The 22,316-nt window shown below is 38.4% G+C and overlaps 2 protein-coding genes across 4 annotated transcripts in view; one reads left to right on the top strand and one right to left on the bottom strand.

Annotated features, from left to right (window-relative positions):
* Positions 1-1,345: 1,345 nt before the first annotated feature.
* Positions 1,346-18,135, bottom strand: HEPACAM2 (HEPACAM family member 2). The gene is given in 10 exon segments (XM_026039466.1): positions 1,346-1,456; positions 1,958-2,031; positions 2,435-2,472; positions 2,597-2,621; positions 2,705-2,830; positions 6,268-6,564; positions 11,517-11,801; positions 12,512-12,862; positions 18,067-18,111; positions 18,114-18,135. Coding segments are annotated over 10 exon segments (1,374 nt in total).
* Positions 18,136-20,841: 2,706 nt separating this feature from the next.
* The window catches only part of VPS50 (VPS50, EARP/GARPII complex subunit), a 70,242-nt gene continuing 68,767 nt past the window's right edge, over positions 20,842-22,316 (top strand). For all 3 annotated transcript variants that reach the window (XM_026039424.1, XM_026039425.1, XM_026039423.1), the window contains exon 1: positions 20,842-20,902. In XM_026039424.1, the coding sequence (XP_025895209.1) occupies positions 20,870-20,902 (33 nt within the window). In that variant the 5' untranslated portion in view covers positions 20,842-20,869. The remainder of the gene's footprint in view (positions 20,903-22,316) is intronic.

Genomic DNA, 22,316 nt, shown 5'->3' with positions numbered 1-22,316 from the left:
GCTGCAGGTCAGGAACTGGAAAAATGATGAAAACAGTATTTCTGATCTGACTAGTTAATTCATCACGATGTTTAGGACAGTTTCATCCTAGTTTCGTCAGTGAAAAATGATGTCTCTGTATTTCTTTATTTAAATCTTGTTATATGAAGAAAGTATCAGAATTGTGGTGRTGCAGGCCAACTATGCACATTACTGTTTATGACATAAAGCAGTTGCATCAGTTACAACTACAGAGAAAATAAGTTTTGTAAAGTCTGGGCTGAAAACCGAACTTCCACAAAGCTCATGTTACCTCTACTTCAAACTTACTCTTTTCTTAGTGAGGTCATATGTCAGCTGGAAAGCTGAAATGGGAGACATATAAGAGGACAAGCAATAAGAAAATGCACATTATGAATGTTATTTTTTATATGCTTTAAAGATTCATATTTAGGTAACAAACACAGTAACTCTCAGCAAAACAAAAATATCATTGGGAATTCATTATTATTTCCCACTATTCAGTTTGCTTTTACAAGTATGCTTGCATACATAATTTGGACACAGAATTGAAGGTGTAATATACATAAAATTTTTAGTAGTAGTAAGTACTGCATGCTAATTCAGTCACATAAACATTGTGATTACTCAGCCAGTTGATTAGTATATTCATACAAGCTTTCCTTTTCAACTACAAAAGAAACACCCACACTAAAAAACACAGAAAATGTGATATAATAGGTTTGGTACTAAATGAAGTCTTGTATGCTGTTGGTGTTCAGAACAGATTTATGACAGCTATATTGCAACTACAAAAATGTTTGTAAGATACTCACTTCGTTTTGCCAAGAGGTGCTAGGAAGTAGGTGATTTAAATGCAAACACAACTAGCAACCCCTAATGGTATAAGCAAAACATTGCTGTCTGTCTGGTATTTAATTTAGCAAAAGTATTTTCATGGTGCTTCAATATAGGGTATTGCAGATGAATATGATTGAAACAAAGACTCTTTAGCTCAAAGTCACTAGTTAAGATCCAACTTACTATATCGATTAATAAGATAACCAAGTATTGTCTGCTAATAGTTCACTGATCATTGAATGCCACTACTGGTTATTGATCAGCTTCAACACTGTTTCATCACTGTAAGAAAAACAACCCCTAGCTTTACTTGGCACATGGCTAGCAGGTTTGGGTGGAGGATTTAAACTGCCCAGGGGGAACTGCTGAGGTATTGGTGTATCCTTCACTTATCCACCCTCTTGGAATCAGGTATCAGCTGCCAAAATGTAACTTGAGTTCTGTCTTACCCAGGAGGATTTGTCTTTGAGTTACCACATGAGTTTACACAGTCTTTAACTTACTGTTAGTGCACTTGCTGCTGCTGCTCAGGAATATGCTCAATAACTTCATAAACTGTACTAAGCATATCCTGGCCTGAGATGAAGTCAGAGCCAGGAACAGTCTGACTTGAAACCTAAAAGTAGAAAACAGCATTTCTTCTATAATTACTAGCAGGAAAATATTCAACAGAAAAAAAAAATGATAGTGGAACTTCTCATTTTTTTAACCACAGATCTTCTCTTCTGCATCAGCATTTTTTTTTTTTTTTTTGTGTGTGGACTTAACAGTTCATCTCTAGTGGTTTACATTTCACTTTAGGGGAGAAGTTTTCATCCTATTTACAGTAAGGTGAGAAATATACTTAAATTCAATTAGTATCCTAAAAGATTTAGGATGAAGGTCTTGCATTTTTTTATAGCAAGTAACCTATATTTAAGTATCACAGGACAAGGAAGGAATATTTAATTGAGATATAAGTTGGAAGAGTAAGTATTGAGTAAACACTAGTGATGACTATGGTGCTACATAAATACTTCTAAAGAGCAACAAGAACAAACTGAAAAAATAAAAGGATTTTAATAGAGATACTAAATACTCTTTAAAGAATAAAAAAGAAACTACAAGTTCCACATACCCTAGATCCACCAGCAAGATCAGGAATAGCAACAAATTCGTATATTCCAAAGTCATCTGAAGCACTTTCATGCCCTAAAGTTAAAACAAACAAAATATTAAAAGATGTATCAACATGTAATATGAATCCAGAAAAGACAGCTTAAGTATGGATGGGCAAAAGAATTTGGCCTGATTTTTAAATATCTGATGATAATTTTCCTGATCTGTGTTTAGCCATTCCCCTGCCGAGAACCTAAGCTGTCTCTGCCTTGGAAGAAGGCTGGGCAGCTGCACGGCTGGTCTGCACAGTGCTTGGCTGGCTTCAACACCTCAGACTTACCATCGTTTTGGCTTTAAGTCAGCTAACACAGGGGTTTACAACATGAGTTCAAAACACACCTCCCTTCCTTTCCTCCTTTCTTTCCATATCCAGAGATGCTCACTTTTGCAGAAGTGGAATTTGACCTTATATTCACATATCGTTCATAAGAATTACCTGCATATGTTTGTGCCTTTCTGTAATCAGTCTCTGGCCTGGAAAACATAAGCATGATATTCAGATTGATGTCARTGGTGAAGGAAAGGAAATTAATACTGAAAAAAAGTAATTCTTTTGGTGGAAAGAACTTCAGGACCTAYAAATGATTTATTTTCATACCTGCTGTGCAGCTTCTGTTGTATCACTGAAACAAAAGGATAAAGAAAATCATTCTTTTTGTTCTAACACTACAAAAGAATAACTGGAGGGYGCTTATCCTTTACATACCTTTATATGGCTGATATCTTTTCCATATGAATAGAAAGGCCATAACTAGGATCAAAAGTAATGAAATTCCAGTTATTACTGCAAGAGATGACAAAGATTTTCCTTTCTGGGCCAGCTTCTCYAATCCTGTGTTAAAGAGAAGTACCACATTTAATCTCCTGCTCTGTATAATGAGCTATTATGACACAGAAAAAATGAATCTTGAAATTCATTTGAAGCTAGTAAAAACTGCATACTATATACCTATATATCATATATATATACACTCTATACTGTATATTTATTTAAAAAAATCTACAATTTTGGTTGTTTTGAATTGGTAATTTTTTTTCCTACAAAACCCTTAATCTSAAAAAATAATGATGCATGTTTTAGAGAGGAGCCTGAAAGAGATGAGTGCCTGAAGCTATATAAAGGGCAGTAAAGACAACCCAAGAGTTACTAACTTAATCTTACAGCATCAGAAARGTAGATGAATATTCTAGTCTTAGGCATGGAAACTTTATTTCACCAAAAGCAGCTAACAAAGCCTAAATAGGGTGCTCAGTAGAACTAGGATTAGAGATACTGTGGGATCTACAAGTCATTTTTAGACAGGTTATCATTAGAGTATATGGAGTTCCATTGTGCCTATCTTCCTGAGGTTGAGACATGTCAAGAATTCATGAGGTGAACCAAAATTTTCTTCTTCTTACAACTAAGTTCTAAAAAGCAAGCAAGCAAACAAACCCAAAACAAGTCAAATTGTTTTGGTCATAACACGGTATATGAAAAAGCTGTTTAAAATTATTTCAGATCATCAGCCTAGACATATTCTTCTGCTGTCTAAATGGTAACTGGTGAGTTAGKTTAAGGATAAAAACCTGTATGCCCAAGTTCAGTACGTAGAGTGGTGGTTTCTTTATTTCAGTTACTGATGCCCGGTTGCTGCRGGATCTACATCCATTGACTCTTGGTGTAGATGAAACACAGGATGTTATTTAGTAGCTGAAATCTTTCTATTTTTCAAAACATTTCCCAAGATCTGAGCATCAGAATGGCYAGTGAACAGACGAACAAGGCCTTCTCATTTCAGCCACAGCACCAAAACCACAACTACCTATCAACCTAGCTCGTTTTTCACTAGGATTTTGGCCTGTTAAGTGTCAATGTATGACGTCTTTTTGTCTGGTTTACTCTGCCATTAATTTCTCATTAGAAAATTGAGCAGTGATTTTGTTTTCAGCTTGGATCTAGCTGGGAAGGAGTTGCTGAGATAGGGTAACCCACAAAGATGAGCATGGTTTCAGTGTGGCCCTGGAGCTGTGGCGTGCTATTGTGGGCACTGTGTTTTCCTCCTTGATAGAATAGCTGATCTTCAGCCAGTAGATGCTCCCTTCTCTCTCTGGGGCTGCTGGAGACACAACGCAACAGGCTAAATATAAAAGAAGTGATTCTTCCTTGCCCTGTGTTTGGTTGTTAGGTTTGCTGATATAATGAAGAATTATAATCACAGTCATCAAGCAAATATTTTCTAGGCTGAAAACAACATTTTATTTATTTATTTATTTACTTAYTTAYTTATTTATTTATTTATTTTTAAGGGGAGGTTAGGTGAGGGGGGCGAACTTGGAGACGAAGAAGAAACCAGTGGAATTATAATTGTAATAGTCCGGACTGGATGTTTTATCCCACTTTCTAGGTTGATCCATTCCACTTTCTGTTAATGCACTATTTATAGCTAGGGGAAGGCTGAAGACTGCACCCTCCAGTGGCTGCTCACAGGAATAGAGGTTAAGACAACWGTGTTTGTAGCTCCTAAAACGAACGCAGCCCTGTTGTATGCACAGCTGCATGCAGGTCCCTTTCCTGCTAGGTTTATTTGAAACACATCGATATTCATACATCTTTTGAGCAGTTTGTGCTAGATGGGAGAGAAATCTGGCTAGCTGTAACAGCTGCATGGAAGGAAGGGATAACTGATCTATTGCATTTTTTTCCTAAAGATTTTCAGACCTCTGACAGTCTGGTTGTTGCTAAAATCCCATCATATGTTGATAAATTATGTTCATGTGTATTCAGGTCAAAATATATTCACACTATTTCTTTCCTTTGCTCAGACTTTCTGCTGAGATACCTTGAATTGCAGTTTTTTCAGCAAGTCTTACACACTTTTTGGCCTAAAATACACAACATGGTTCTAAAAAGCTGTATTTAGGTTAAATATTTTTAATTAGGAAATATATATTTCTGAAAATACAAAGCCATGGATTACAAATAGGGTTTTGAAAGGAAATCAGATTAATATATTACTTTGACTGTACTGAGGCATATCCACATTCAAATCATAACTTATGTTAACTACCAGCAGAAGCAACGTTTTCATTTCTAAGGGCACACAGCAGCTCTCTGTGTGTTTGCTTTCTGCACCAACTGCAGGGTTTAGTTTTAAAGTGCAGAATTCTCACTGTAAAACTATCACCCGGTGTCCTGCCAGGGCATCTAAGGCCCTGGATTTGCGGTGGTTACGTAAGTGGGCTCGAACAATGGCCATCTGCTCTCCTTGTTTATCTCACTAACGAATGGCCAGCGCTTTGTTCTGAACAAGCAAAACTGCTTGGTTTAATTTCCCAACAGGCAGTGGATCAGATCTGGTTGCACATCGGTAGTGTACGTTCCTTATCTGAAAATACGTCTATTGATCCTTAATGATCCTTAGACTTTGTCAAGATCCTGTGCGTTTTTCTTGGAGATTTTCAAGATTACTATGCGTTTTTCTTGGAGATTTTTTTTAAAAAATAATGCTTTGTTGCTATTTAATACAGGCACAATCTGCTGCAGGAACTTAACTTACAATGTTTGGGAAATAAAGGAGACATGGATTTAGCCAGATTTAGCAGTAAACTCAGATTCTAAAAATTTAAAGTGTTTCCATGCATATTGTAATAAAACCATTCAGCAGCACTGCAAATACAACCTGTATTATTATCACACACTAAACTAAGATTCTTATCATTGCTAATCACACTGACAAAGTATTAAAGGACCCTTGTTGCTGTTGGTCTCTGCCCGATTGCTTTGGTCAGTGATGTGTGCTTGAAGCTATCCCATGTATTGCTCACCTAGGAGCCCCAGGACTCCCTGTTCCTAGGAAGGAGACAGGGACAAAATCTGCCCATGGTAGGAGAAGTGTAACTAACTTAGCATKCAACAGATTTCTGCATTATACTCTCCATTTATGATTTTTAAAGGCAGAGAGTAGGAAAAAAAAAAAGAGTAAGAAATATATAATCTGCTGTGTTAACTGGTCCTGATGAGGTTTGGGTATTGACAAGGTATTTCTGCCCAAGGGATAAATCTCCAAATGGCCAAACATGCTAGAGTGCCCAATTCCCACAAAACTCTAACATCTTAGCCATGACACTCACACGGTATGTGAATGATCCAAATCCCTTTTACTTTTTTTGTCATCAGTACTCAGTTCTCATAATTCTGTAATAAATTCCATAAAAATACTTCCTCTTTCTGGAGTCGACACTAYGCTCAAATGCTGCATTTGCTTGACAATTAATTAACATTCTTACCTWCAGAGGTAACGATCACAGTGAAGTGAGCTTCGTCTCGTTTTCCAGTCACGTTGTTGAACGCACAGCACATGTAATCTAGTGTCCTCTGGGCCACTTTATCAGATGTCACTTCCAGATAGGGTCCGTATTTGATGACATGGGTGGTATTGTCAGCCCTCTGAATCCACGAATAAGTATTTGGTGGATTTGAGTCTGCTGAGCAGTCAAACAGTACAGCTTCCCCTATGTCAACTGTAAACACTGCCCCTACCTTCAGACCTTTATCTGATTTAACTCGGAGTCCGTAAGGCCCATCTGCATTGAAGAAAAAAAAATCACAGTGGAAAAATTAAAAACAGAGTAAATATATAACGTATGATTTTTAAACTTAGATTTTCAAAATTAGGCTAGCTTTTAAAATGTCTGTCATCATATTCAGTTATTTCAGTTAAAAGGTCTTTAGTACAATAACATGATCTGTACTAAGCTTATCTCAGACTAGATCCACTTAGTATTGATCTAATTGCTGTTTAGGGAAACAGTATAGGTCTAAGGGCTGTTTAGAATAATAAAAATAAAGATAACTAAAGAGCAGTTGGAAAATTCACAAAACAAAGCAGCAATTCTTTTTCATGGGCATATTTGACCCTTAAATGCCATATTTATTGGCATAATTCATTTSTATGGACATTTAAAACTGGGCAAATTAATCTTGAAATGTATAAGCATCTACTATAAGACTTTGCAGTATAATAATTACTTTTGGAGTTACACTAGAGGTATAAGACCGAATGGGGCATGCCATAGTTAGCTTCAGAWACTGTTTCCATATCTGAATTTCTGTATAAAAGGCTGTAGGTAACTTGAGGAATTGCTTTCCATAAATGACTGTTAAAATATTATTTAACCTTTCCTCCACTTAGTAGCCTTCCAGGTTTCCCCATTTCAGTTTCTTTCAAGAGAAAACCTTTGTGTCTAAGCAAAGATAGATTTCTGCAAAGAATATAATTAGAAGAGGCATTTATTGTCCAATAGCCATGTGTTTGTTAGTCACTTACATGTATACATGTAAGTATTTTCAGGGTATTGCCACAAGAAAATTTGGAATGGATATAATACATTTAASCATGGTAATATTGCCTATAGTATTTTAATAGATTATTTGAGATCCTGTTTTTAACATCTTTACATTTTGGAATCTACTTTTACAATGACATAAATATAGAAATAATAGAGACTATAATACATTATAAAATCTACTTTTACAAGGGTGTGAGCATGGAAAATAATGTAAAGACTATAATAATTGCAATGTGCTCGTTAAATTATCTTTTCCAATCCAAAGAACTGATTGCTTTATACTGATCACTGAACACTGATAATGCTGATAATCCCTTACAGACTTACATGCATAATTAAAACTCCACAAATCTAATATTAACGATGCCATAAGAAGCCAGAATATGCAAAGTGATCAAGAGTCATGAATGACATGACAAAAAGACAATACAATAGAAAATGTTTTGTTTGGCATTATCAATAAATACTCCATCTTCCTATGACTACTGGATGCATTGAAGTGATATAGTTGATTTTGAATGTGAAATTTTCTGCTACTCCATTTCTTACCAGGAAAGTCAGGCTGACAGTAGCCTTTAAAACACACACATGCTATTTATATCATGCTTGCCTTATTTTTGAGATAGATTGGTTTTTCAACAACATACAGGCAAACACCACTATTTTCTGTGTGCACTCTTCCCTCTCCATCTATGAAGGTTTTTAAAGACAGTRTAGGTTTTCACACACAACATCTGTAGTTCTACTATAGATCTAGATCTGAGCTAAAGGCTCAGATTTCACAGTGCAAACTTGTCAGGCTTTCTATTTGCTCTACCTATATCTTAGTGGTAAGCTTCCTCCAGGCTATCACCATGCCCAATATTTAGTTGGAAAATGCAAAACAGATTCATAGCATCACAGCATGGCTGAGGTTGGAAGGGGCCTCTAGGGATCATCCAGTCCAACCTCCTGCTCCAGCAGGGACACCCAGAGCACGGGGCACAGGGCGGCATCCAGGYGGGTTTGGAAGATCTCCAGAGAAGGAGACTCCACAGCCTCCCTGGGCAGCCTGTGCCAGGGCTCTGKCACCCTCACAGGAAAGAAGTTCCTCCTCACATGGAGTTGGAACTGCCTGTCTTTCAACTTAGACCCACTGCTCCTTGTCCTATCACTGGCCACCACTGAGAAGGGCTTCATGAGCTTCATTCATGAATCAGGACAGCTCCAAACTATATTGCAGGAGACAATACAGATGCAGGGCTCCCTCTTGTTCACAGGCTCTGTAGTTTCCAAGTCTTTAGCTCTACTGCAGCCGTGCGTCAGTTCATCACATGATGATAATAAATACTTGGGGAACCTGCAGAGCCATCCCTACGAAAACCATCTGATTCCTCTCTGACTGAACCTTTACCTGCACGGGGAGGCCTCTCAATATGCCAGCCTCTCACTGAGACTTACTGCTAATGGAGATGTATCTTGTTTCTCTTGGATGCCTTWCTAAGAGGTGGCTTTTTTATAAAGGAAAGCAATACCATTCCTGCGTCATTTATAGGGAGGAGCACACTTTTTTACTTTTGGGGTTTCTCCTATGCAACTGTTCTTCTGCTGTTAGCTTTTATTTTCACTGATAATACAGGCATCGCTGTCTGTGAACAGAAATTAACAGGAGGAAAATCTGACTGGTCTCCCGTGTTCCCTCASTGCAATGGAGTCAGAATTGGTTTCTGCTTTTATATTAATTGCATGACAGTGCAGCAAAAGTGAACAACACTAACAGTATCACTGCATTTCTGTAGGAAAGCTGCATATCAAAAGAAACCATTCTAACACCAGTGATACACATCAGATGGGGAAGTAGGTTAGAAAAGGTTTATATATATATGTATATATATATATATATATATAAAGAAAATGTGTGGTCTTGGCAAGGTCTGAAAAGTAGGATTCCTTGCTGAAATTAGCACAAGCACTAGGTAACCCTCCTGCCTTGCCTGAGTCAGACTTTTGCCTCCTCACAGACTTCTGTCTACTGTAACACAGCATGTAGGGAGCTGGGAGGCACCCGCTGTTTCAATAAAGGATATTGTCATTCTTGATCTGAGAACGGTTCTGTAAAAGCAGGTAAGATTGACGGTTTCCTCTCTAGGCCTAAATGTATTCTGGGTTTTTTTTGGAAGTCCAAAGAAAGGAAATACCACTTAACCCAGTAAATTCATCTCTGTGATCGCAACACAGCAGTTTCTGTTACAGCCTCTATGATAGCTTCTTCCAGCCTTGAAACAATTTATTTCTGGATCAAGCTACTGGAATAATAATGGTCTGCGGTACACTATCATTACAATGAATGGAAGGGTGCAGTAACATTAACAAGAAACAAAGAACAAAAGAAAACCCTTGTGATTCTCAGTGAAAAAGATGAATACCTGCTTCATTGATCATGCCATTCTACTTCTCCTTTGCAGTATCACTGCCAGCAGAAACAGGTCTCTTCCGTAAAGCCAGTTAACTAAATGACTTGTAAAGTAATAAATCACCTGCTCTGAGTAACAATTTAGTGCTCTKTGGGAATATTTCCAATTGCTCCTATCACCACGAGGCTGTTAGTTTCCAAGCAGATGGCAGGTATTTACTGTGAGTGACCTTTTTTACCACTTACAGTACCTCCCCCGCAGCAATGGCATATGGTACATGGAGATCCTGGGCCTGGCCTGGATTGTTATTGACAACTGCTTGGTGGAAGACAAACTGCCTCTGCTGCCAGGCTAGGTGGACCTGAATTGTGGGGCTTAATGTAGCCCAAGAAGCAGGATCCTCACACCCATTACTGACTTGGACAGAGGCAGTACTGCAGCTATTGCATCTTTCAGTACTGCAAGGTTTTCTGTTAATGYTTCTTCATATTTTAAATATGCACAAAGCAAAAATGTATTGTAGGGGGCATTAAATAGGATTGTTAGATTCCTCTCTGATTCTTCTCCTACTCTCACCCTAAAATATCTTGCAGATATATCAAGTAGATTATCCAAAGTTTTATCTTGTCATAAAGGCAAAATTAAGTCTGAATTGAGAATCTTCTTTCTAAGGATGTTGAAGTATAAGGTACTCTTGCAGAAAAGAGTTAATTTCTTTCATTAGACTAATACAGATGGAGAAAAGGGATTTGAGGGCACACAAATCTCTCATCATATGTGAAATAAAAACAGCTGATTGCAAGCAATGTAGACACTTGGCACACTTCCTTGGATGTTACCTATACTAGTGAGTTCAAACTACCTACAAAACTTGTTTCTCTTAAATTATTAAACCACTGCAGTTTCCACAGTGCTCTCTCTTTAGAAACCCAAGCAAATAAATAATGAACAATAAGAGTAAAATAGTGAACAGTTTAGAACCAAAACCATGAGAATCTCTGAACAGGAATTGACATCTAACCTTAGGATGGACTTAAAGAAACAAAACCTCTGGATCTTAGGAGTGGACTTTTTGCACCACTGAATTCAGTCTTCCACTGAAGTAAACAATTGTATCACAGAATCCCACACACGAATTTGTCAAGTAAAAGCAATTTGCAGAGATTTCGCAGAACCTCATTACTACATAGTTAGAAAACACCTAGCTTCTGGTCAAAATGTACTAATAGCTAGTTCAGGTTTTATTTGTCTGCCAATATCATTTATTACACAACTCTTTTCATTCTCCCTCATGCCTACCACTTTCTGGGGAAAGAAAATGCTTCTCCTTTCAGCTTTCATTTTGCTAAATCAAAGTCTCAGCTCCATTCTGTCCCATTTCTTTCTGTTTTGAGCTCATTGTTGTTAAATGTGGATCACTGGAGCTCTATACAGTATTATACACAAGGTCTCATCTCATGTGACATTAGTATTCTGCTTATTTCCTGGAAGTAGTTTGCCAACATACTCTAAAATTGCTTAGCATCTTTTTGGCTGCTAAATCCAACCGTCAGTTCACAGACATCTTGCGATCAGTTTAATCCACCCAGTTTTTATGCTGACATCATCAATGAAAATATTAAACAGGTCTTGATTCAAAACGATTGTAAGAAGTTATAGCTATTGCAAACAAAATTATTTTGACTACAAACCTACATATAATGTTGACTCAACTGCCTGCTTGACATAGTTAGAGGTACTCTTTCCAGCCAAAGCACTTATACAAAGGTAGTTAGGAATATATAAGATACTTACAATATATGGTTGGTGCAATGATCTCACTTTCCATTGCACTGACAGGATTGGATACCAAACAGCTGTAATTCCCAATGTCTTCTTTTACAACAGGAAGAATTAAAAGCGTAGCATTGTTTGATGAGAAGGTGTAATTAGGGCCAGCATGGAGAGGCTTGCCATTTTTCATCCACTGGTAGGCTACTCTTGTACCTTTTCCCACAGTGCATTTTAATGTTATATTTCCTACATACTCCACTACCCCTGAAGACGGTTCTGTATGTAGAATTGGCTTTGTGACAGGAACTGTAAACAGATATGAAAAGTTATAAAAGTGACTAGCCACTAYATTATAGTCTTCACTGTCTAGATTATACAAATAGTAGTCATGATCTTATCTGGAAAGTACTCATATTTCAATTTTTGTTTGTGAAATATAGTTAAACATTTAAAAAATAGGCCCAAATTCTCAGCTAATGACTGCAAGAATTGTTCTATGGACTTAAATAAAGCTAGAGTTTCTTTTACYGATAATATAACAAAGGTTGGAATTAGGTATCCTGTGGCATCTACCTTCTGTCCCATGAGCAGAAGACATTAGCCACAAGAAGGATCGAGTGCAAGGCATGACAGTGCCCACACTAGGTGACTCGCTCAGCGTTACTGCAAGGCAGTCTGGCTTGCTCAGGACTGATGATTCACATTAATGCATCCTCCTGACTGAAAGCACAGTGCAGCCTTTTGAAACATTTCTTATCAGTCTGTCTAATTTCATATTAATTATTGATTTCTATACTCTTTCAGTTACTTATGAAAAATATTAGTAAATGTACTGACTTTGTTTAAAGATGAAATATTCTGCCATTCCTCCGGCAGCTGTAGAAAATAACATAACTTAATTGTTATTCATGTACAGTTGGATTAAATTATTATATACCATTAGATTCTAAGTACTGGTACTTCAAAAGTATTGCAATTTTATTTGCAAATGAAGATACTACATTTTACTAACTTACCATCAACGGCTACTTGAATCTTTTGACTGGCAGCTATTGTCCTATTCCCACGGACATTGACCTTTACAATGTAAYTGCCCTCATCACTGAAATGTAATGGATTGATCACCAGAGATGCATTCGGTGGTATGAGGGTAAATTTGTGCTGATATTCCAAGTCTGGAACCACTGTCCGATTTACAGAGCCGAGCAAGTATTTTGGATTAGTTTGAGGCCTTTCAAACAGCCAAATAATCTGGACTTCAGAAGCTGTAGTGCTGAAATTATAGTTAACAATAAGATGGAGTGGTTGCCCCTCAATACCATGGATAGTATGAGACGGCACTGTTAGTTTTAAGGCAGAACAAGCACCTGTATAAAAAAAGAAACAACAAAATAATAAACAAAGACAAACCACAAATGGGAACACTAGGAAATTAAAATGAGCAATTCTCATAGAAAAAGAACAGAATTAAGCTTACACTTTTAAAAGTGGTTATGACTCAGGTCTCAGGGAAGAAAGGGGAAAATTCTCACTGAATTCAGTGGAATTTGATCTAGCTATATAGCTCCAGCATCAACATTAATGGAAAGCAAAAGTTGGAAGGGATATTTGTGATCCTTGGGCAAAAGACTTTTAAAAGAGTGACAAAAATGAGAAAAGGCGCACTCACCTTTTAGTTTTAAATATTTTCACTTTAAAATTGTCTCAGTTTTTAGGGCTTACACAGTCTAACTGTCTTGGACTGCAGACACAATGTATTTTTTTTTTGTGGGGTTATCTAGGGAGACATTTCTTACTATTATTTATCCTGTATTATTATTACTATATTTCATTATATATTCTCATATATTATTATCTTATATAATTATATAAGTTATTCCATATATTATAATATTTAATATRTAATATATACTATGTTATAGTATTATATTATTTTCTCATGTGTGTTCCTAGGTTATTTAACAGAAATGGATATAAAAATCAATTTAGTAGCATAATATGGCATCTGTATGTCATGTCTTTTGGGTTACAATCTTCAAATTTCACTGCACAGCTGTTTTCCACTTGAGCTGCATCTTACTGTATCTGCCCTGAGAAACTGACTGACGAGTCTAACTAGTGGCTGTTTCAAGTAAATTGTATGTAGTTACTATTGTTGCCTGCACTATACACTTTATTGCAGAAACACTATTAGATCACAAAAGCAAAATATTCCAACTGTAGYTGAAAAAAACAGCAGTTTGTTGTTGATATCTACAAAAGCAAAACRTTGTGTTTCATGATTAACCCCATTCTCCATGAATCCTGCCTCCTAAGGGTGTAAGCTGGCCACTGGTTCAGTTCCTTGTTAGCTTTCCCATGCTTTATTTTATAATCAGCTTTCATCATATCAACTTTAGATTTATAGCACATTATGAAAATTTTACTCTTAAGGCTGAGTGATCAATTTCTATGTGAACTTTTCCACCACACTCCTAAGTATAGCAATAGTGTGAGGCACTGGCATTAATGAACTGATTTCACAGCACCATGTAATGGATAAGACTTCTCAGACAAGAAATTGAAGCATAATTAGAATTAATACAAAGGTATCCACTGATTTTGGATTGCCAATTTGAGACATGAAGGCCTCGGTTTTTCAAAACACAGACAAATACAATTTTCTATCTTGAAGATACATTTCCTGCTGACTTCAGTTGTTGCTTTGCGCACTTAGCATTTCTGCAAAGACACTTCAAGTGACAGAAACAGGCAACCTCTTATTAGTGAAAATTTACCTGTGAAAAGCTTGATTTAAGTAATGTGCCCAGCACTGCATAGGAACTCACTGATGACTGCAAGAATGCATTTGCCAGGGCAACATTCAGCAGCTTCACTGTGTATGGTACCTTATCCTCCTGCTATTTAGCGCTTTATTCTTCACACACCTCCCAATATCTGCAGTAAAGTAACTCTCCTGCTGAATTACCTATCACCTCTTGGAGAAAAAGTGGGCAGGGGGAGCTGCGTGAGAAAAATGGTATGTAACTGTGCTATTAAAGATTAATATGATGCATAATGTTTTTGTTTTTTGCATTTTCTAGCTGTATAGTATTTGTCTTCATGACAAAAAGATGTTTGTTAAAGGTTCGTGTGTGTCTAATTTCTTCAGTTATATTACAGAAAGGATATAAAAATGTCAACTTGGTAGCATAATATGACATCTGTATGTGCTGCCTTTTGGGTTAGAATCTTCAAATTTCACTGCACAGCTGTTTACCATTTGGGCTAATGGAGCTAAATGGCAAATAAAAGAGCGCTGTGTAAGTGTGGAKTAGGGCAGGTTATGAGGAGGGGGGTGGGAATGACAGATGCAGTAGGGAGCCATAGAATGCCAGCAATTTATGTCAGAGATACTCTTGGAGAGCATGAAAAGAAGCAGAGAACTTATTGAAAAGATATGGTGTGGGAGAGGACTTGGTCTTGGGTGGCTAGTTATGTTCTCTGAGGTTCTGCACCAAACAAACAGAAAAGAAAAAAATAACACAGATCTCTGGTATACTACCTCTATTTCAGGAAGAATACATACTAAGAAATCTCTGGTCATGTTCTGTCAATTCTGCAGTTATTAAGCTTTACACTCAATAAAAAGCCAGCTATGAGCCTACAAAAAGAGTCACTTTGTACCTGGCTTCTAATTCTTGCCTCCTACCTGAACACATTTCATGAAGCTGAGCAGTTTTATTTCAGCTACCACAGATGGTTTCTGGCATGGAAACCAAAGGGAACCAGCTTGGTGCAGCTCCTCAGCAGAAAGCTGTAGGGGTAACGTGTGTAAAGGTGGTGAAATCCCCTGATGAAAAGCCTGGCAAAGCCCCTTTCTCTGGGAATAAAGAGGAAAAGGGCAGATATTTCAGACTGTGTGGACACTGCTGTGGAAAAATGTGCAGGAGCAGCTCAGTGGGGAGAAACATGGCACGGGGAAGAAGTATCGGAAAAGAGACAGGTAGATGTAAGTGGAGCAGGTGCAAGATGGAGATGTTAACATGTTAACCCTGCCTAGTACTTCTGAACTTTTAAAACTCCTTAATTCAAGTTAATACCTGTAAATGGCAAATACGGAGAAATCTTTAAAGGATCAATTGAAAAGATCTGGCTAGATCCTTTTTCACTCGCTATGCATGAAATTGCTCAGTTTGAGGGGTTATGTAGCTGCTGATTGCACTCTGCATAAAAAGCTGGTGACAGCTGCCATAGTAATCAGAAATTATGCAAAACATATTTCTCACAGATTTGTGTGGACAGAAAATTGGCAGAAAAAAAAAAGCAGGTGTAGTCAGCACAGGGATAACGGGGATCACCAGTATAAAAGCTACCATCATAAATGAATCTCAAGCCCTTCATATTAAAATAAACAGAATTCTGCCTCAAAAATTTTACTGCTTTCCAGTTAAAAATATACAAAAGAAACGGGAAATTAACCYTAACTGGGTTTCTGGTGATTCATGGAAAAAAGTGGTTCCACTTAACAGCTTAGGAAAACCTTTCCAATTGCRGTTAAGGAGGGAGCTCCCTGGGCTGGGAGGGCTGTGGGGAGGCTGAGGCCTGTGTATGGAGAYGGCCTTACCAGTTCTTGCTCATCCCTAAAAGGCTCCCGTTTTATGGCAGGAACACCAGGGGACTTGTGGCTTTAGTAGAAAGCTCATTTCATACGTTTTGACTTTTCATTAAATTAAAACTGAAGAATCTTACGATTCTTGAGTTAATGTAATAGTGAAATCAGGCCCAACTTGGTGCACACAGTAATATCCCCGTAGGCACATATTCCATATTATTTAACCCCATTGCTATAGCTTTCTGAGTATAATGTACATTTTTCCATCAGGATGCAATTCCTGTAACTAATTTTTATGGAACGACTACAAGCAAAGTGGGTTGTGCCAAAATGACCTCCATCTGGAGCTGTGATCTCTTTCACTCTCCTCAGTATTAGCAAGCACAACAGAGCCGTTGACATAAAACAAGGGCTGTAGCTTTAGTTTAAATAAAAACTATGACATAACTTTAGAGTTTACTGCATAAACCCAAACCTGCTCAGCGAGGTTTTTTCATTCTCTGAATTTAACACATGCATCCCCTTGTCAAAGTGAGTTTGGATTCTCAACTGCTTTGCACATGAGCGTTCATTTAGCTCTTGGTGCACTTGGTGTGAATTACCATTAAATCACACTTTTAACAACTTTTGCAAAGACATTCATTTATGAAAAAAAAWATATATATGATGGAGCAGATGGAGCAGGAAATCTGCTATTTTTCTGCCTCCACTTATAGAAAGAGGAACTGAGGCACAATCTTACAATTTTGAAATTTTTAACCAACAAAGGGTTCTGTTGGCTTGTTTGTTTGACCAAATTCTAGCCACGAAAACCTTCAGTGGGCTTCATCTCATGCCCCCAATGAGTCCAATTCCTATCATGATAAAAAAAAATACAAGTTACATATTTCCCATACTAAGAAACTTGTGTCTCTGAATGAGAATATGAGACTGCCTGGTGAACATGCCAATATCTATTGTAGAATTTTAACCGAAAGTTTCAATGAAGATGTAATGCAGATAAAAAAGTAAATATTCATCATATTCTTATCAAATATTTTTTGAGTTTTAAAGAAGAGATCTGATAATCTTCATATAAAACTGCAGCTGTTTTGAAACCAAAAGTCTTTACAAAATGTTTAACTCAAAATCAAGAAAAACTGGTTTCTGTATATGGTTCACAAAAAGGATAAAAGAAAAAATGTCCTTACACATCAACTAAGAAAGGATGTAATATATTTGTAAAACTACATATTCCTTCTGTTGATATCTACAAAAAATTAAAGTATAGAATCGAAGAATCATTATAGTTGGAAAAGACCTTCAAGATGTTGGAGTAGCAAAAGTGGATTACAGGAGTTGTAGAAATATAACTTTAACTAACATGTAATCACAGGAAATTGCTGTAAAAATGCATAAACTTTTCTTTTTTTAATCAAAGGCAAGGATAACTTGTATCCTTATGAAGACTGTACCCAGATATTGAGCAAAAGTACTATTAGTGGAAAGACATCTTCAGCTGACCAAAAGATTAAATTAGCTTTAATACCAAATACATTTAAATATTTAATAGAAATTTTACATATTAATAGCAAGACATCATAATAATAACTGAAAAATAAGTCAGCACCAATACAACATAATGCATTTTTAAATAGATGAATGACATCTATAATCAGCTTTGGTTCTGAACCTGTCAAGCCATACTTGTTATAAAAATGCAAAATGTCTATTTTAGTTAAAAATGATGTGACATATGTATATCTATACTATCAACATCGGTGTTTTATTTACAGGTATGTATAGTGCTAAATTTTGAGAGCTTATAAAAGTCTCTAGTTCTAGTCACAAAATGGTGACATTTTGTGATTAAAACCTGTTAAGACTACTTAAAATAAAACAACTGATAATATAATAGAAGTGTATGTAGGCTTAGGAATAGGAAAATTAGTCACATTACCGCAACGGCASTCAAATATCATTCATACTGTTTCTTACCTACAAGTAGAAAATATATTTTGCACGATAAGTCGCAAAATAAGTTGCTAAAGGGCTCCATGAAAGCATCCTGTCCCATACAAATCCCACCTTCTTCTCAGTGTTAAGCCAGAGCTTGGATCAGCAGCTGCTGGTTTATTTGCTAGGAAAATCAGCAATGAGTTAACAGGCCCTATCCTGTCCCCTGCCTTGTGTCATTTGAATAYGTGTATACAAAGAACAAAGGGAGTGGAGCACCTGTTAGATTAGTGCCCATCTTCATTGCTTTATCGTAACCCTTCCCCAGAGCAAACAGGGCACAGAATGTAATAAACGAGGTGCAGAATATGAAGCACGCTGAGTTGATTTAAATAAATGTTCACAATGTACAAGTTAGGTATTAATATCATATAGTTGCACAGTGACATAAAAAAACTGTGCTGTTACATGATTCTACTCATTTCAAATTAGATCCAAGTATTCATTTGTCTTTTTACAAGGTCTCAATTTCGGTTATAAAAATATTATCAGCTAATACACAGGCTTGTCTAAAACCGGAAACGAACAACAATAAAAAATAGTATAGGAGCTATGAAAATGTCAAATCTTCCCACTTCCTAGTGCTTGCTTCCTGTAACTTTTTCAAGGTTTTTCCTTAGCATGCTTACTCAGAGATGATTTTGTTCCCTTTCTCTAAGCAGCATAGATGTAATGTGAAGGGTATCCTCTAGATAAAGTGAACAACATGATAAAGCTGTGGATTTAGCTGCTTGTTATTGTTTATTCTGCAATAACTTACATCAGTTTAAATGAATATTAAAATTAATGCATTCTTTGGATTTTGTCCAAGGCTGTCACTCACTGTTCAAATCTAATCAGCACTAAACCAGGCTGCCCTCCCAGAGGTGCGTGTGCAATGATAGTTTGCAAAAGCAAATATTTGCATCAACAGAGACGGTTTATCCACAGAAAAATGAACTTTAAGTTTTCACCGTCCAGCACTCAGGCAGACTATTATGGATTGATAAGTATTAGGCTGTCGTGTATCCTGCCTTGTGGAGGAGGGACAGGTTGCAAGGAGCTGCCCCGCTCTCACTATGTGCTCATGCTGGTGTTAAGAGCAGGGAACTAAACAACCACTGGAAGGTCTAAACGCTCAAGTTTTACTTAAATTAAAAGGAGCTGGAACTTTTCAGAACCTTCCTTTTAGCAACCTTATCTGGTCAAATGCAAGAAATAAAAGTTAYTCCAGCTTAACAAAGTCATGCAGTGATGCCAGCAGAAATAATGTCGCTGCCGAGCAGCAGCTGGCAGATGCAGAGGCCGTTCTGTGCACTCCCAAGGGCTTCAGGTGTCTCCTTTCCTCCTCCACCCAAATGCTGTTCGTTGTAACCTGTGTTTAACCCACTGGGCTAGAACCTACGCATGTCATGTTTYAACTTATTATAAAACCCGACTTAGGAAAGATTATGTATTTGGCTTCAAATTGTAATAAAATATTGGTTATAGGTTCGAAATATTGTCTAAAATAAATGAATGGGAGCTTTCACACTTCGATAAAGTCATTCTCAGTCTTTTAAAATGCTGTGTGGGCTAAGAAAATCTAGAAAAATAACACAGATCAGCACCGATAGATTTTTAAGTAAATGTGTCTCTATTTCCAGCTTTGTGGTATGCTCCTAATGTAATTAACATGTTATGTTGCTATTTTTTTATATTAACTCACACAAATAAAATGTAGATTTATTTTTTTCTATAGAATTCTATTTTGTGCTGATAAGTTGCATAGTTGTGCTGGATAAGTAGCATTTAGACTTAATGCTATTCAAACCTCACAAATTTCCTTTTAACAGAAGCAACTGGATTAAAGTTGCATTAAAGGAACTTTATTTATAGCAATAATATTCTGAATAATTTTATATTTCAGCTAATCTTATTTTGTTACTAATAAATTGCTTTTTAATGTTCTCAACTCATTAGAGGTTTTGTGCAGAAATAACTATGAATGTTATTTTCAATGGGAGCCAAAACAAGTAATTCTTGCTGGAGAAAAAGGGAAATTTTTGGTTTTCAGGTTCATTTTCATCATTCTGCCGCCTAATACTGGCAGAAATACATCCATCAAACGCATCAGCAACAGGCACTTGGGCAGCTGTGCGTCTAAAGAATGGCATTAAAATGTATGTGCTGGGCTGATCTATGTGTTAGACTCAGGATCTCCAAAGAGTTATTATCTTATGCGGAGTTAGGCTGCCCTGGACACAGATAGCCTTACTCTTCAGTGTCACACCAAAGCAAAGATCACGGGAATATATATAAACATATAGCTGAGATCTGTGTGACTGCACTGGAGTGGCTGTGGCTATCACAGCCACGCRCTGCTTTCCGGCTCTGCCCTTTGATTTGTCACTGAGGTTTTATTTGTCGTTTCAGGTAACCGCTTCCGAATCCCCGCAGGGCGGGTGCTCCCAGCATCGGTGTATCGCGATATAAGGCACCGACAGCAGGAGCAAAGCGCCGTTTCCTGCTTTTTTCCCCTCAAAACGCTCCCTGCCGCAAGGCGGGAGCACCGGCAGCAGGGGGCGCCGGCATCGCCCTCCCGCCCCTACAGCGCCCGGCGCGGGTGCCGACGGGATTTGTAGTTGCCGGCGCGTCCCTCGCCCGCCACACGGAGGCCGCGACGCCCTCGCGGGACTACCCGTCCCAGGGTGCAGCGGGCGCGCCGTGTCACGTGCCGCGCAACATGGCTTCCCTGGGCCGGGGGGAGAGGATGGAGCCCGCGGCCTGAGGTGGCGGCGTCGCCGTCGTCGTTGTTGTCATCGTCATGCAGAAGATCAAGTCGCTCATGACCCGGCAGGTGAGCGGCTGGGGCGGCTCGTGGGGCTGCGGGGCGTGCGGCACCTCCTCTCTGGCCACCTCGCATCCCCTTCGGCCTCTGCTTTCCTCTCCTTAATCGGCAGCTGGAGCCCAACGCAGGTGCCGCGTAGTTTGCACCTTCGTAGAATTCCCGTATGCTATGTATAACGTGCATAGTCCATTAAATATTCCCAAATCTCCTGTATCAGCTTCCCTTTCCTTCAAATGAGCCCGGAGCAGTCGAGCCTGGCTCAGGACCTGGGCTCTGCCYGTCAGTGAGTGTGTGCGGCTCAAAGGCAGGCCTGGTTTGTAGGCACTGGGGAAGTATCTGTGTATTTGCAGGGGCTGGGAGGCTTATGGGGTGTTTCATGTTTGGATCTGTGTTCCTTAAGCACTTTATTTTATAAAAAAAAAAGGGTGTCCTAAAAGCTTTTGAGTCATTCAGGCATGCCAGGTATGTCTGAAACGAGGCATGCTTACTCATGGGTCTAAATTTGAGATCTTAAAAAAACTTACTTAAAGCTGCCCCGCCTTCCAGCTCCACCTAATGTTTTAGGTAAGTGTAGAAAATGGTGAGGGAGTCAGTGCTGAACTTCATTTGTTTTCAAGCTGCATTTTAAAAGGTGTACTGTGTGTGCTAGAGATGGGGTTTACAAATGGAGAACATCATGGAAACTTTGCTTTCCTTGCTCCCCTCGCTGTCATACTGGGACAGATAATGAGCTTTCTCTTAGGACATTATAGGTCTGTGCTTGAGGACTCCTTATCTGTTCACTCCTTGGCCCAGAGGCACCAGATCACTTTGATGTCTGCTTCCTGCTGAAAGGATTTCCTGTGTCATCGTGGTTTGCTCATTTCTACCTCCAGGCTTCACTGAGTTCAGACATCTCTCCTCCGAGTTTCCTATCCTGTTGCCTTTTAGGGACTCTTTTATGTTCTGGTTCTTTGCTGTGCCAGTAGTTCTTGCTACTAGTGGAATGAAATAACTGCACAAAAGTATCAGTGCAGCATTAAACGATCAGTTCTCGGCCTGCTGAAAACGTGTTGTTGCCGTTTGTGGAATAAGCTGAGCATTAACTGCAGACACAAGTCTTGCTCAGTGAATTAGTGATGGGAACGTGAATCATTTTCTCTTASCCTTATGGCTATGAATCCAGCAATTTAGGTTCTGGGCTGAGACCGCCTGTATGAGGTTAAGGCCAAGTGTGTGGGCTACTGCACTTTGGCCACATTAACCCCATGCAGGGCTGCAGGCTTGGGGCGGAGCGGCTGGAGAGCTGGACCTGGGGGTCCAGCTGAACACGAGCCAGCAGTGGGCCCAGGTGGCCAGGAAGGCCAAGGACTCCTGGCTGGTATCGGGAGCAGCGCAGCCAGYAGCACCAGGGAGTGACGGTGCCCCCGTGCTCGGCGCTGGG

Source organism: Nothoprocta perdicaria, unplaced genomic scaffold (assembly GCF_003342845.1).
Source record: "Nothoprocta perdicaria isolate Ctin4 unplaced genomic scaffold, notPer1 scaffold_23, whole genome shotgun sequence".
NCBI lineage: Eukaryota > Metazoa > Chordata > Aves > Tinamiformes > Tinamidae > Nothoprocta > Nothoprocta perdicaria.
This window is presented reverse-complemented; position numbering and strand designations above follow the sequence as displayed.